This window comes from Schistocerca cancellata, chromosome 1, assembly GCF_023864275.1.
Source record: "Schistocerca cancellata isolate TAMUIC-IGC-003103 chromosome 1, iqSchCanc2.1, whole genome shotgun sequence".
Taxonomy (NCBI): Eukaryota; Metazoa; Arthropoda; class Insecta; order Orthoptera; family Acrididae; genus Schistocerca; species Schistocerca cancellata.
The window spans coordinates 1247632758-1247649746 of record NC_064626.1 but is presented as its reverse complement, the minus strand read 5'-3'; the positions used below and the strand labels follow the sequence as shown (position 1 = coordinate 1247649746).

The window sequence follows — 16989 nt, the reverse complement described above, 5'->3', positions numbered from 1 at the left end:
GAAGGATTGAGAGGCAAGGCTGGAAGTCAGAAATTCCTGGAAGGTTAGGAGAGGGTGATTTTGAGGAAGAGGAGGTGGGTCCCGCTGTGACGGAGGACGGAACTGTTCCAGGCATGGTTCAATTTGGATAGTATCTTGGGGAGTTGGATCATTGGGAGTAGGATTAGGATCATTTTTCTTCGTGGCAAAGTGATATTTCCAGCAGAGAGTACGGCTGTAGGACAGTAAATCTTTGACAAGGGCTGTTTGGTTAAATCTGGGAGTGGGGCTGAAGGTGAGGCCTTTGGATAGGACAGAGGTTTCGGATTGGGAAAGAGGTTTGGAGGAGAGGTTAACTACTGAATTGGGGTGTTGTGGTTCCAGATTGTGTTGATTGGAGTTTTGGGGTTTTGGAGGGAGTGGAGCTGGAAGTGGGAGATTGAGTAGATGGGAGAGACTGGGTTTGTGTGCAATGAGAGGAGGTTGAGGTTTGCTGGAAAGGTTGTGAAGGGTGAGTGAGTTGCCTTTCCGGAGGTGGGAAACCAGGAGATTGGATAGTTTTTTAAGGTGGAGGGTGGCATGTTGTTCTAATTTGCGGTTGGCCTGTAGGAGGATGCTCTGAACAACTGGTGTGGATGTGGGAGAGGAAAGATTGAGGACTTTTATTAGGGACAGGAGTTGATGGGTGTGTTGATTGGCTGAGTGGATGTGTAGGTGAAGGATTAGGTGGGTGAGGGCAATGGATTGTTCGGTTTGGAACTGGTATAGGGACTGATGGAAGGAAGGGTTGCAGCCAGAGATGGGAACTTTAAGTGTGAGGCCTTTGGGGGTGATGCCAAATGTCAGACAAGCCTGAGAAAATAAAATATGGGAGTGTAATCTGGCTAGGGCGAAGGCATGTTTGCGGAGGGAATGTAAATAAAACTTAATGGGGTCGTTGTGGAGGTGTTGTGAGGGTGACATGGTACTGGAAGGTGGAAAGTGGAACACGAGGCTGAAATGAAAATGAAAATAAATATAAAAATAAATATAAATATAAATATAAATATAAATATAAAAATAAAAATTCCTTGCTTTCTAGTTTTACCTTTATCTCTCCCCATATATTTTTATATTTATTTTCATTTTCATTTCAGCCTCGTGTTCCACTTTCCACCTTCCAGTACCATGTCACCCTCACAACACCTCCACAACGACCCCATTAAGTTTTATTTACATTCCCTCCGCAAACATGCCTTCGCCCTAGCCAGATTACACTCCCATATTTTATTTTCTCAGGCTTGTCTGACATTTGGCATCACCCCCAAAGGCCTCACACTTAAAGTTCCCATCTCTGGCTGCAACCCTTCCTTCCATCAGTCCCTATACCAGTTCCAAACCGAACAATCCATTGCCCTCACCCACCTAATCCTTCACCTACACATCCACTCAGCCAATCAACACACCCATCGACTCCTGTCCCTAATAAAAGTCCTCAATCTTTCCTCTCCCACATCCACACCAGTTGTTCAGAGCATCCTCCTACAGGCCAACCGCAAATTAGAACAACATGCCACCCTCCACCTTAAAAAACTATCCAATCTCCTGGTTTCCCACCTCCGGAAAGGCAACTCACTCACCCTTCACAACCTTTCCAGCAAACCTCAACCTCCTCTCATTGCACACAAACCCAGTCTCTCCCATCTACTCAATCTCCCACTTCCAGCTCCACTCCCTCCAAAACCCCAAAACTCCAATCAACACAATCTGGAACCACAACACCCCAATTCAGTAGTTAACCTCTCCTCCAAACCTCTTTCCCAATCCGAAACCTCTGTCCTATCCAAAGGCCTCACCTTCAGCCCCACTCCCAGATTTAACCAAACAGCCCTTGTCAAAGATTTACTGTCCTACAGCCGTACTCTCTGCTGGAAATATCACTTTGCCACGAAGAAAAATGATCCTAATCCTACTCCCAATGATCCAACTCCCCAAGATACTATCCAAATTGAACCATGCCTGGAACAGTTCCGTCCTCCGTCACAGCGGGACCCACCTCCTCTTCCTCAAAATCACCCTCTCCTAACCTTCCAGGAATTTCTGACTTCCAGCCTTGCCTCTCAATCCTTCATAAAAAACCTTAATCCTACTCCCAACATCACCACTGCTGAAGCCCAGGCTATCCGTGATCTGAAGGCCGACCAATCCATCGTCATTCTTCCGGCGGACAAGGGTTCCACGACTGTGGTACTTGATCGTCGGGAGTATGTGGCTGAGGGACTGCGTCAGCTTTCAGACAACACTACTTACAAAGTTTGCCATGGTAATCCCATTCCTGATGTCCAGGCGGAGCTTCAAGGAATCCTCAGAACCTTAGGCCCCCTACAAAACCTTTCACCTGACTCCATCAACCTCCTGACCCCACCAACACCCCGCACCCCCACCTTCTACCTTCTTCCCAAAATTCACAAACCCAATCATCCCGGCCGTCCCATTGTAGCTGGTTACCAAGCCCCCACAGAACGCATCTCCGCCTACGTAGATCAACACCTTCAACCCATTACTTGCAGTCTCCCATCCTTCATCAAAGACACCAACCACTTTCTCGAACGCCTGGAATCCCTACCCAGTCTGTTACCCCCGGAAACCATCCTTGTAACCATTGATGCCACTTCCTTATACACAAATATTCCGCATGTCCAGGGCCTCGCTGCGATGGAGCACTTCCTTTCACGCCGATCACCTGCCGCCCTACCTAAAACCTCTTTCCTCATTACCTTAGCCAGCTTCATCCTGACCCACAACTTCTTCACTTTTGAAGGCCAGACATACCAACAATTAAAGGGAACAGCCATGGGTACCAGGATGGCCCCCTCGTACGCCAACCTATTCATGGGTCGCTTAGAGGAAGCCTTCTTGGTTACCCAGGCCTGCCAACCCAAAGTTTGGTACAGATTTATTGATGACATTTTCATGATCTGGACTCACAGTGAAGAAGAACTCCAGAATTTCCTCTCCAACCTCAACTCCTTTGGTTCCATCAGATTCACCTGGTCCTACTCTAAATCCCATGCCACTTTCCTTGACGTTGACCTCCACCTGTCCAATGGCCAGCTTCACACGTCCGTCCACATCAAACCCACCAACAAGCAACAGTACCTCCATTATGACAGCTGCCACCCATTCCACATCAAACGGTCCCTTCCCTACAGCCTAGGTCTTCGTGGCAAACGAATCTGCTCCAGTCCGGAATCCTTGAACCATTACACCAACAACCTGAAAACAGCTTTTGCATCCCGTAACTACCCTCCCGACCTGGTACAGAAGCAAATAACCAGAGCCACTTCCTCATCTCCTCAAACCCGGAACCTTCCACAGAAGAACCCCAAAAGTGCCCCACTTGTGACAGGATACTTTCCGGGACTGGATCAGATTCTGAATGTGGCTCTCCAGCAGGGATACGACTTCCTCAAATCCTGCCCTGAAATGAGATCCATCCTTCATGAAATCCTCCCCACTCCACCAAGAGTGTCTTTCCGCCGTCCACCTAACCTTCGTAACCTCTTAGTTCATCCCTATGAAATCCCCAAACCACCTTCCCTACCCTCTGGCTCCTACCCCTGTAACCGCCCCCGGTGTAAAACCTGTCCCATGCACCCTCCCACCACCACCTATTCCAGTCCTGTAACCCGGAAGGTGTACACGATCAAAGGCAGAGCCACGTGTGAAAGCACCCACGTGATTTACCAACTGACCTGCCTACACTGTGAAGCGTTCTATGTGGGAATGACCAGCAACAAACTGTCCATTCGCATGAATGGACACAGGCAGACAGTGTTTGTTGGTAATGAGGATCACCCTGTGGCTAAACATGCCTTGGTGCACGGCCAGCACATCTTGGCACAGTGTTACACCGTCCGGGTTATCTGGATACTTCCCACTAACACCAACCTGTCAGAACTCCGGAGATGGGAACTTGCCCTTCAGCATATCCTCTCTTCTCGCTATCCGCCAGGCCTCAATCTCCGCTAATTCCTAATTTCAATCTGCCGCCGCTCATACCTCACCTGTCTTTCAACATCATCTTTGCCTCTATACTTCCGTCCCGACTGACATCTCTGCTCAAACTCTTTGCCTTTACAAATGTCTGCTTGTGTCTTGTATGTATGGATGGATATGTGTGTGTGTGCGAGTGTATACCTGTCCTTTTTTCCCCCTAGGGTAAGTCTTTCCGCTCCCGGGATTGGAATGACTCCTTACCCTCTCCCTTAAAACCCATATCCTTTTGTCTTTCCTTCTCCTTCCCTCTTTCCTGACGAGGCAACCGTTGGTTGCGAAAGCTAGAGTTTTGTGTGTATGTTTGTGTTTATTTGTGTGTCTATCGACCTGCCAGCATATATATATATATATATATATATATATATATATATACACACACACACAATGTTACATGAGGCAACATTGTGGTTAAGTCACTTTAAGCATATTATATAAGAGCTACATTTGTATCTCTGTCTGCCACTCCAATGTCATTTTTTAAAAAGGAAATCATGTGAACAGGCCTTGGTTACTTCCTGTTGTTACTTTGGTAATGGAAATTTCTTGAGGAATATAAATAATTTAAGGTATAAAGATTACAACTTGCTGAACTGTGGTACTGAGTTACGGACAGGCACATGAACAACACTCAGAACATGCACATGCACGCATGCACTTACACTGTTATGACTACATAGTTACAGTTGACTGCATTGTGTGGCACAGCAACTCAACTGCCGGCACAATGTGGTTTCCAGGGACAATGCAGCCATACATACACTCCTTATGTCATGTGTGTGTGTGTGTGTGTGTGTGTGTGTGTGTGTGTGTGTGTGTGTGTGTGTGTTTTTCTCCATATGTCTGAAGAAGGCATTCATCCAAAAGTTAGCAATGTTCTCAGTCTCATTTATGTGTTTGACAACAATTTAGCATCTCTACTATTTGGTGAGTTTTTACATATACTCCTTAAATTATTTCTAACGTTACTTTTTTGTTCAGTGCAATATCTCTGCAAATTAAAAGTTTTATTCTCATTTTGCTTTATGTTGATATTCATCTAATCATCAAAAATCAGTTTATATTCTCGATAGTAATAAAGACTCCAGTACGGTTCACTCCAACAATTATTGTGAATTTCTGATCCCATACCAACTTTTAACTGCTTCATTCCTTGCAACAAAGATCTTGTTTATTACTCAGTCTGCTTGTTGTGAACTGTCCTCTTTGATCCCATCTACAAAGAGCCATTTAATTGTGTGTTACACATAAAGGATCAAAATCTGCATTTTGATAATTGTTACAACTTCCCATCCCACTCATACCTGGTGTTCATGACAAATAATTTGCTCCTGGTTATTGGTATATTAGTGCCACCAAGATAGTGCAACATCAGTATCATTATCAAATAGATAGTTCTTGCTGATTCCACCACACAGACTTCAGCTAAAATCTTTATGCCATGGAGCTACACCTATTTCTACATCCACATCTACATAGGTACTCTGCAAGCCCCCATATGGTGCGTGGTTGAGGGTACCCTAAACCACTACTAGTCATTTCCTTTCCTGTTCCACTTGCAAAAAGAGCAAGGCACAAATGACTGTCTATATGCCTCTGTAGGAGACCTAATTTATTGTATCTTATCTTTGTGGTCATTATACACAGTGCATGATGGTGGTGGTAGAATCATTTGGCAGTCATGTATAAAACATTCTCGGTATTCCTGCCGCGTCAGTTCTAGATAAAATCTTGAGCTTTCGACAATTATCTCCATCGTCATTGACAGGATCTGACTGTCTCCACTGCTGCTATGGTGGCCTCTATATAGCCCGAAGACGGCTTCTGATTGGTCGGTTTCTGATTGGTCGGCGATTACATGCTGCTGTCTCAGACGGTGTCACTGTGTGCGCCGGTGGCGCCACCGCTTCCGTTTGAACGTAAACCTTGGAAGGAACGTCTCTGCTGCTTCTCTGCATCAAGCGCTCATTTCCACACACAGCTCAGATGGTATCCGCTATCGCGGTTAAAGTTCTTATGGCTCATCCTTATTTCCACAGCCTCCTTAATAACAAAATCCCAGTATGTGAAGGCATGGGACAGAATTTTAGTTTCATCGAACAATATTTTATGTTTGTTCATGAGATTGTGCTCCGCAATTGCCGATTTCTCCAATCCTCTATTTTTAATATGGTGTTGGTGTTCTGCACAGAGATCGGAAACGGTACGAATCGTCTGACCTATATAATTGCTTCCACACTCACAGGGTATATTATAAACTTAATCTTGGCCTCAGGGTCCCAGGAGAGAACATTCATTGCGCCAATTAGACATTTTGTCTAAATCGTCGTGTATCTTCCTACAGTGACTCAACTTCAACACCTCATCATCTGCCGCCACATATCAGCAAACAAGCACAGATTGTTGCCCACCATGTCCACCAAATCGTTTGTGTATATAGAGAACAGCAGCAGTCCTGTCACACTTCCCTTGGGCACTCATGACGATTGCTTGCTGGACACCCTTCACAAAATGATAAAAGGAAAAAAGTTTATTGCTTACTACATTTTTGCTATTCAGGCTGTAAAACTTTAGCATAAAGTATGATGTTTTAATTTATTACTTCTTTACTACTAAATCTATTCAGAAATTTTGTTTTGTTTTTGATTTTTTACTAGTTTGTGGGTGAATAATCTGAAATTAATTAAATAAAGATAACGTAGGTTCTGTGCTTTCAACCGTAAATGTTTTACATACTTAACCTTTCATATTTAACACATTAACTCATTTAAAGTAAGTAGATTTCTTAAACTGTTTCTACATGGGTGTTTGATTATGTAAAGAATTGGTGATGGGGGGATGGAGGCTGTTACTGGTTTTTGTAGTTAATTTGGCATGGTGTAAGTTTACCTGGGAAAGAAGAGACTATTATTGGAGCCATCCTGAGGATTATATATATCTGGGATCCTTATCAGGCTAGAACGACAGAAAAAATGGAATGAAACTATGAAGAAGAATTATGTCATTTATTTAAATGCATGGACAAGATTAAAGATTAATAGGAATGCTTGAAACTCTGAGAGAAACACCTGGAAATGTAAAGCTAGCTCCCCTCCTCACCTTCACCTCAAGTGTGGTATTCATTAACTTATTCTCATAGTAGTTGTCTTCACTGTACGTCAAATGTCAACTTAGTAAATGCTCCTCAGAGTATGTAATCCTAACCCCCCCCCCCCTTTTGACTGTATCAGTTTGAAGGTATTAGAATTAAGGAAAGGGATGAGATGATGATGATGTTTGGTTTGTGGGGCGCTCAACTGCGTGGTTATCAGCGCCCGTACAATTACCCAATCTTTGCTCAGTCCAATTTCGCCACTTTCCTGGATGAGGATGAAATGATGAGGACAACACAAACACCCAGTCATCTCGAGGCAGGTGAAAATCCCTGACCCCGCCGGAAAGGAAAGGGATAGCTTACCACTAAGTCATATATAACTGTTCCTGACCATGTGGCTACACCAACCTACACTGTGCCACTAATTGATCTAGCTGTTCATTAAACCTAGTAGAAAGATAATTCAAATGTAAGATGTTATAGAGGTTGCTGCATTGTTGAGCGTAACTAAACAAGATTTGTCTGCAGAGTATTTCTATCACAAACACACACATCTGTCACAAAATCCACAATAGTTTGTCTCTCACTCTCTCTTTAATATTTAGCTCGTGAGAGGAATAAATTGCACATAGTGTATTTTTGTGTGTTCTTTGGAACAGACTAGTGACAGTTTGTTTACTCCTTCAAAGGTTATTACTCTTTCTTTTAACAGTTCATGGTATTGCATCAATAAGAAAATAAAATTTTTTTGATGTAGCATTTTGATAGCCTTTGGTCTATTTAATTTTGTAGTGAATACACAGGAGTACTTCAAAGTAGTGATCGATCCCAAAATAATATGAAAATACACAGGCAGGGATGCAAAGTTGGACAATATCTTCAGCACAAGAGGTGAGTTGGTTTCAGACTAGAGGCAGCTAGTGGACCTACAGGATGATTTACAGAGGTGGAAAAAAGAACTCCAATTGGCTATAAAGGAACAGGGCATTCACTGATGAGTCCATCTACAGCAACCAACAGCAGAATTATAGTCAGAAAACCACAGATGAAGGTACGAATGCAGCAGTTCTTACCTGAAAAACCAGAACTTCGGTTCACAATGCTTGCACTAGCATTTGCACAAACCGAGATGACCAATGAGCACACACAATTTGCAGTGGCAGTGAATGGACTATTGTATTGTAATTGTATTGTATTTATTGCTTCTGTTATCTACAAAGCAGCTTATGCATAAGACATTGGACAGGTCAAGTTATAAGTATACAGCTCAAAGTCATACCTTGGCGTACTTATTTAAGGTTACAATAGTACACTTCATGCATAAGTATTTATATAACACACATCCTAAATTTAAATATTCTTCAGTGGAGTAAAAAGTAGTGATGCCTTAAATATGACTTTAGAGATTTTCCAAAGGTATTGACCTCAGTAATAGCTTTTATGTTTTCAGGAAGTTTGTTATAAAGCTTAACTCCCATGCGAAAAGTATCTTTTTGGCACAGAGCTGTGCTGACTTGGGTTATATGTAAGTTTCTGTTTTGTCGGGTAAAGTGATCATGTATAGCACAGTCTTTTTGCAGTCTACTGTCCTTACCTAATACATTCATTTTAAAGAATAAAAGGGTTTCCACAATGTATACACATCGCAATGGAGGAATGCCAGATTTCTTAAACAGAGGTGTACAAGAGTCTCTAGGCTTGCACCCCTTTTTTGTAGTTTAAAAGTACTATTAGCTGTTTTAGAGTTTCCCAAGAAAGTGACTCCCTATCTACGACAAGAATAAAAGTAGACATGATGTGCATTCATTACTGTTTTCCCACTACAGCACGATTTTAGTGAGCGAAGAAGACTAAAAGCTAAGGTGGCTATAGATGCAGCTGTAATACTACAATTTCCTCAAGATCAGCAACATACAAATTTAAAGAGGATGTTAATCAATGGAGTATGCAAACCATCAAATACAGTAAGTGCTGAAAAATGAGAAAATAGGAGACAGTACATGCTCTGAATATTAATGGCACTCACAAGACATTGTAGAAGAAACAGAATCACCAGATGTGATGCTGTGGCACATCTGGATGGACACCTGCTGGAGGCAGTAAAGTCAGGGACTGCAATAGCAGACAAAGTTTATGCAACATTATAATAGTGCACACACAGCCAGTGTAACAATGGTTACCAAGGAAATCATTACACAAGAGATTGCAGCTATCCAAAAAGGGCAACAATTGGACGTCAATAAGGGGATACATTGCCTTAAAGAACAGATATGACACATTGCAAAAGCAGGTGGTAACGCTATTAATAAATGGCTGAACAATGCCCAGACATGGCATCGGTGAAAGAACTGTGAGTTGTATGTCATCATGTATATACCCAAATGGCATCAGCAGTTGATAGTAGTGCAGTGGGCCATGAGAACCAGCAAGAGCGCCTTATACAGAGAGGCTAGTACAGTGAGGGATGCAACAGGGTGAGTCATCTAATGACCTTACCAAAACCTTTACAGCAGTTATAAGTAAAGGACGTGAAATCAGATCATTACTACCTCATCTGCTCTGGGTCAGATGTCAGCACATCACCATTTTGTGAATACAGAGATGCAGCTGCAACTTCACCAATATGCCTCACAGCAGCAATTAGTTTACCAGTATTGACATATGGAAATCATGAAGTGGAGTTTGATCTAGGTTTTTGTAAGAGGTGTAGGTGGTGATTTGTGCGTATATTAGGAGCAGACGTTCCTAGTCAAAAAAGGACTGAGATCAGTCTTAGCACGACTCAGACGAGGAAGGATGGAGAAGGTCCCAGGTTTCCTAGGCTGAAACACTATGGGCTAAACACACAGTTTGGTGTTGTGGAAGGATAGTGGTGGTACCATGTTACACATATAAGGGATGCCACATAACACGGTACATTATATTAGGAGCATGCTTGAGCAGACAGACTTGCGGCGGCTGAGAAGGTTAGTGCCAGACTGATTCATGGTCACAAAAGCAGAGTTTGATGGCATGCTGGAAAAGGGTGTGTAACGAATGTCCGCTGTTGTTAGTATGCCTATTTTTTAAACTGTTCTTACATGAAGTTCAAAGATTTATGTGCAATGAATACTTGATTGTGTGTATAAAAAAATGCATATGATATCAGTGAATAAAAGTATACAAAATAAGTTAATTTTCTGATGCTTTTATCACCAAGATCAGCAATTACATGTAGAGCAAAGTTACTGAAGCATTTGAGAAGATCTGTAATATGTAATTTTCAGTTCTGATCAGTATGCACATCCCACAATTTTGATCAATCAATTTTACATATTTCCTTCCCCTTTGCTTTGATCTGTTCAGAACTGAATTCTATGTTTTTATTAAAGTGATAGCCATTTACCAATCAATAACACTTAAAATATTTCGGTTGTTGCTCATTTTGTTGTTGCAGCTCAGTTGTATTTGACTATGATGCTTGCATCATCAGCAAAGGGCACAGTTTCTGCTTTATCAGTTAAACATCATTCACATATAGCAAGAACAGAAAAGGTTCTAGAATTGAACACTGTGGAATGACGGTAGTAATATGTCTCCATTCAGAATTAGATTCATGATGAGAGTTCCACAAGTTATCCTAACAAGACCTTTTGCTTCCTATTAGTTAAATATGAAATAAACCACTTACTCAGTATACCTTAAAAACCATAAAAAACTTTAGGCTTCTCCAAAAGAATGTTATGATTTGTACATTCAGTTACCTTAGATAGATCACAAAAAGTCACAATAGATGAAATATTGTCAATCAGATATTTTAATACTTGTAACTGAAATGGGGAATGGCATGTTCACTGGAGAAGCCTTTCTGAAATACAAATTGTGGCTGACTAAGGATCATATATTTTTTGTATCCTCAGCCGTTTTTAAATACATGATCTTTACCAAAATTTTTGAGAATGAAGTTATGGCTAACAGTTTGATAGTTATTAATATCTGTCCTATTACCTACCTTAAAGAGGGGTCTGACAATGGCATAATTTAGTCTGTCTGAAAATACACCTTTTGAAATTTCTCTATTTCTGTAGTATTTGGAAATTCAGTTATTTTAACTTCTCCCATTTCTACCTTTTTGGATGGGGAGGGTAGTCTAAACAAGGAGCCCCTCTGACATTGGTAATTATGGGAATTCTGTCATGCAACTGTGTCCTACCCCACTTATGCATATCTACTCTCTCAGCCCTCAAATCTGCTAATCTATCTGTCCCATTCTGATTAAGGTGTAGGTCATGCTTGATGTACTCCCATCTTCCAATAGCACAAACTTGGATAGCTCCAATGTGAGCTCTCTCTGAATCTTACAGCTATCCTCTCAGTTCCCAGTTAACTTACTGCATAGTATTCAGTTCTTCTGAAAATAACACGAACATTCAGATGACCACTAGCTGCCTGAATTTGCAGGCTGGCAAGGGGAATCTGTACCTGCAATATCATTTGTTTCTTCTAACTAACTAATGTGTTTCTCTGTAAAAAATGTATTCGTTCTAAGCAACAAATGCATCCACCACATAACTTCCTCTTCCTGTCATTCTGTATTATCCAAAACAAAAAACAGTGTATTCTAGATGGTAAAGAATGGTTACTTTACTGGTGTTTTTTCTATGACTATTTTGATTTAGTTTTGCAAAGATTGTTTTTACAATTATTGTTATTTCATTATAAATAATAAAATTATTGACACATTTTCAGGCAAAATTCACTCTGTTTGAGGGTGGTGTAAGAACTGTTGCAGCTCTGTGGACTTCTAAACTAAGACAAGCGGGCAGAGTTAGTGACATCTTTGTTCACATTACAGACTGGTTGCCAACACTTTACAGTGCTGCAGGTATGTATTGGAACAGATTTTTCATTTAGAATTTTTAGTGTTACTAACAAATATTTTTGTTCTTACTGTAAGTGTACAACTGTCATTCTTTCTCACAAAAAATAACATTTCATTGACAGGAGGCAATTTGTCAGATTTGGGGCCAGTGGATGGGGTGAATCTTTGGCCATGGCTAGGAGCTAGCAATAGTACACACATTCCCAAAGGGCCCCCACCACGTGTTGGGATGCTGCTCAACATAGATGAAATTTTAGGACTTGAAGCAATTATTCATGGCCGCTGGAAGCTTACACGTGGATCATTTCATAATGGTCAATATGACAGTCACTCGGAACAAACAAGTCAACAGCCCAATGGAGCGGACTCTATTGCAAATGCCTTATCAGGATCTGCTGCACATGCTTTAGCATCAGCTGGAATATCTGGACCGACAACGAAGGCCCAAGCATTAACAGTACGCTCCCAGGCAACTATTAATTGCCTAAAAGAAATGTCTTTTTTGCCTACAAATCTTACAGGAACACCATTATGTTCTAGTAACTACTGTCTCTTCAATATTTTTGTGAGTATTATGTTATTATTACACATTTCTAAGTTTTATCTAGATCTGGAAGTTGTTGTGCTGTACCAGCTATTTTGTTTTTTGTTTGTTTGTGTGTGTGTGTGTGTGTGTGTGTGTGTGTGTGTGTGTGTGTTTGTTGTTGTTGTTGTTGTTACTATTTGACAAACACTGCACATTGCTTCTTAATGGAGTGTAGAAAATACATAGTTTTGTTGCAAAAGGAGAAGACATTTATTTTGCTTATTTTTACACTCCAAAAATTGTACATACAATTTCCAACCACCACTCTCCTTTAACAGTTTTGGAAACAAATTCTTTAAGACATCCATAAGATTAATTTTCCCAGCTCTGTCTTGATGAACATGAAGGAGGAGTAGATGAGTGAGTCCCTGCTGTGTGACTGTTGGTCTGAGGCAGCTTTTAATTTGCCAAAAAGTGATGAACGACCTCTCACAGGATGTTGTAAGTACTAGAAATGTCATAATCAGATTTATGACGTAACAAACTTCTTGAAGCAGTTTATAACCCTACCATGTTCAACAGTAAACTGTCTTCAAGCAGAGGATACATTACTTGGTGATATATGTACCAGTCATAAGGTTTGGCATCATTTTGAGCTGTGCATAAAGCCTGTCCAGGTTAAAGTATTCTGTATGTATTTTAAGCAACTCTTCCAAACATAGAGTAGATGGAGGATTTGTTTGGGAGGATATAAAAATTATCTTTTCAAGATGGGATAGTCATTTTAGATTCTCTTGGATAAAACTTTGATAAATATTATACAGAAAGAGATCAAGAATTTCAAATTTTTTAAATCTACATTCATGAGTCAGTTCTTCAAGAATGTGTCTCAGGTATCTTCTCTTAGCTATGAGATATTCGAGTATTTAAGTTTTAGGTGCTCAGAATAATCTTTGGCTTTCTCTATCATCTGCTTCCACTGATCTAAGGGTCACAAGAGCTGCTTTTAGAACATCTACATGATGTTTCTTTCTGGCTGCACTAAAATTTGCTTTCTATAAAGATCTGTCCAGTTCTTCACATTATCCAACAATTCAGTAGTCACTGTAATTTAAAAATACTCTCAAACCTTTTGAACTACATCACATAACCCAACATTTTTATTTGAACTCTGTGTGCTCAATACTCCACTCACTGATTTCTGGATCCAGTCATAGTTTTTAATAGAACATTTCAAAGATTTAACCCTTACTGGCAACCTGATCAAATGCAGTGGTATCAGCCATTGAACTTTCAGATTTGGTATCATCTCCTTGACACCATATGGTAGCATAATATCTGCAGACATATTTTTCCTTTTTGTGGATCTTAGAATTATATTTGAGATGTGTTTCACACTTACCAGGACATTGCACAATGGATCACAGTTTCTTGAAACTTCCTGTTGTGGAATGAATATTGCAGTGTCTGTAACAGCTCTTTGGCTGGTCTTCAAGAAGAATTCCCTTCACACCCTTGATCCGTCCAGATGTATTAGTTGCACCATCAACACAGTAGGTGTGTAGAAACTCTATTCCCAGTGAGAGTCTTAGAAAGATGTCTGTAACAGTAGTTACAGTTGTTTCTGCTGTGGAGTCTGGTGGATAGTACAAATATAGAAAAAGTTCTTTTATTTTGACCATCTTAGAGTTGACACAACATACACAAAGAGTGGATGACACAACATACATGATGAATGAACTGCTCCAGGGTATCCATGTCCATTGTTGAACATGTCATAATTCTGTAAAATGGAGAATTTTTCATTTGCTGCACACTGTATTGCTGGATCATGTGAGCCATAATTTTGAGAATTTCATTTTGTATCACTGGGGCCAACTCAATGTCATGGCACCTAAGCAAGATCTTCAGGTCTGAACACTGTTTTCCTTTCATTAGGAATTATTATGAAGATTCCAGTGGACATTTCATGAACCCTCACTGGGTTTTATGTTTGACACAGAAATCTGACTTAACTTATAGTTACTAGTAAAGCAATTCTAGCTTTCTCTGGATGGCCATAAGTTGTTGCATGACTTGGGAGATGACAGGTGTGCTATGTTCATGTTGCTGAATAACTGAATGGACTGTCATTAGATTCTTCTCATCTATTCTGAAATTTTCTGTGGATTTTTTTCAATTACAGAGACCTTTATGTAAAACTGGTCTTCTATTGTTCACTTCATGGATTGATCTAATGCAGTCATAACATAGAACACTGTCCTCCTTTTCTGCATAATATAGCCATGGATAAGGCACAAACCATTCCAGTTTACTAGATCTACCATTCCTTCACGGAAACTTTTGACAGAACAGGGAAGGAGAAATTGTACTTTTAACTATAAGATATTTGATCTTATTTGTAAAACAGTAAAAAATCCAGGATGGAATGTAACTACATTATGAAAAGGATAGTTTCAACTCACTACTTAGCAGAGATTCTGAGTCACAGATAGGCATGACAGAACGACTGTCAGGAAGTGAGCTTTCAGCTAACAAGGCCTTCATCAGAAATGAACAAAATACACACACACCCACACACACACACACACACACACACACACACAAATGCAACTCACACACACCTGACCACAACCTCTGGTCCTGTTAATTTTCTAGACTTTCTTAACTTCAAACTTTGTCCCAACATCATTCCTCAAATCCCTCAACATGCAAAATACCTTACATCCAAAGAAAGAACTACAATCTACCATCTAAAAACTGATCCCATCCTTATAATCCTATCTGCTGACAAACATTCCACCACTATTGTTTTGAACAGCAAGGATTACCTGGCAGAACCACTCATCCACCTATAAACTCTGCCACAGTGACCCAAATGCAGAGATCCAGCAGGATCCTCAGTCTCTCCTCAAAATCCTTCGCCCCATCCCAGAACCTCTCCCTGTAGCCCATCTTTCTCTTCACCCCTACCACTCCCCACATTCCTACCTTCTACATGCTTCCTAAAGTCCCTAAGTCCAACCACCCAGGACAACCCACAACCCATTGTGGCTGGCTACTGTGCCCTCCCCCCCTCCCCCTCCCCCTCCCCCGAGATAATCTCTGCTCTCATACACCAACACATTCAGCACCTATTACCCACAACCTACCCTCCTATACAAAAGATACCAACCATTTCCTACACTGACCCTCCACAGTTCCTGTTCCTGTACCAAATTGTGAACTGTGCGGAGTGGCACGGTTTGAGGTGTCATGTCATGGAAAGCATGGCCCTTCCTGACAGAGGTTCGAGTCCTCCCTCGGGCATGGGTGTGTGTGGTGTTCTTAGCATAAGTTAGTTTAAGTAGTGTATAAGTCTAGGGATCAATCACCTGAGTAGTTTGGTCTCTTGGGTATTCACACACCCACCACATGGTGCCCTGTTAATCACTATTGATGCCACCTTCCTTTACAGTACCATCCCTAATCCCTAATGCCCATGGGCTTACCATATTGAACACTACTTTCCCCAATGGCTAATGGATTCCAAACGTACAACCTCCTTCGTAGTCACCATGACCAACTACATCCTCATCCACAATTATCTTCTCCTTTGAAGGCATTACCTACAAACAAATCTGGAGTACAGCTATGGGCACCCTAATGGCACCATCCAATGTCAACCTATTCATGGGCCATTTAGAGAAATTCTTCTTAAACACCCAGAATCTCAAACTCCTCATCTCTTTCAGATTCACTGATGACATCTCCGTGATCTGGATCAAGGGTGATGACACCCTATCCACATTCTTCCAGAAACTCAACACCTTTTCCCCCATGCCCACTGAACCTTCACAATATCCTTGTCCATCCCTACACAGTCCCTGCTCACATTTCCTTGCCTCCTGGCTCATATCCCTGCATTAGACCTAGATGCAAGACCTGTCCCATATATCCTCCCACCACCGCCTACTCTAGTCCAGCCAAGAGCATCAGCTATCCTATCAAAGGCAGGGCTACCTGTGAAAACAGTCTTGTGATTACAAGCTAACCTGCAACCACTGTGCTGCATTCTATGTAGTGACAACCAACAACCTGTCTTGTCCACATGAGTGGCTACCAACAAACTGTAGCCAAGAAACAGCTGGACCATCCCACTGCTGAGCATGCCACACAACACAACATTCTTCATTTCAATGACTGCTTCACAGCCTGTATCATCTGGGTTCTTCCCACCAACACCAGCTTTTCTGAATTTCACAGGTGGGAACTCCCCCTGCAATACACAGTGGAACCTCACTTAATGAGCATCTCCTATAAAGGGCAGTTTGCATTATGGGAAGAAAAAAAAATCACTTAATGAGTTATGTTTCACACAGCAAATTATGATGATTTAGTGTGATGTCACCAGCCATTCACGTGCGACAGGGGAAACATTTAACAATATGAACACCTGTCATTGTTTGCAGTGGCATATGAGCAGTGTCTGTAGTACGTATTGCAATATGGGTT

At 41.3% G+C, this 16989-nt stretch overlaps 1 protein-coding gene across 1 annotated transcript in view; it reads left to right on the top strand.

The window, feature by feature from the left end:
- LOC126094855 (arylsulfatase B-like) overlaps positions 1 to 16989 on the top strand; it is a 137753-nt gene that overhangs the window by 104697 nt on the left and 16067 nt on the right. Inside the window, exons 7-8 of the mRNA XM_049909483.1 lie at positions 11837 to 11972; positions 12092 to 12534. Coding sequence (XP_049765440.1) covers positions 11837 to 11972; positions 12092 to 12534 — 579 coding nt within the window. The remainder of the gene's footprint in view (positions 1 to 11836; positions 11973 to 12091; positions 12535 to 16989) is intronic.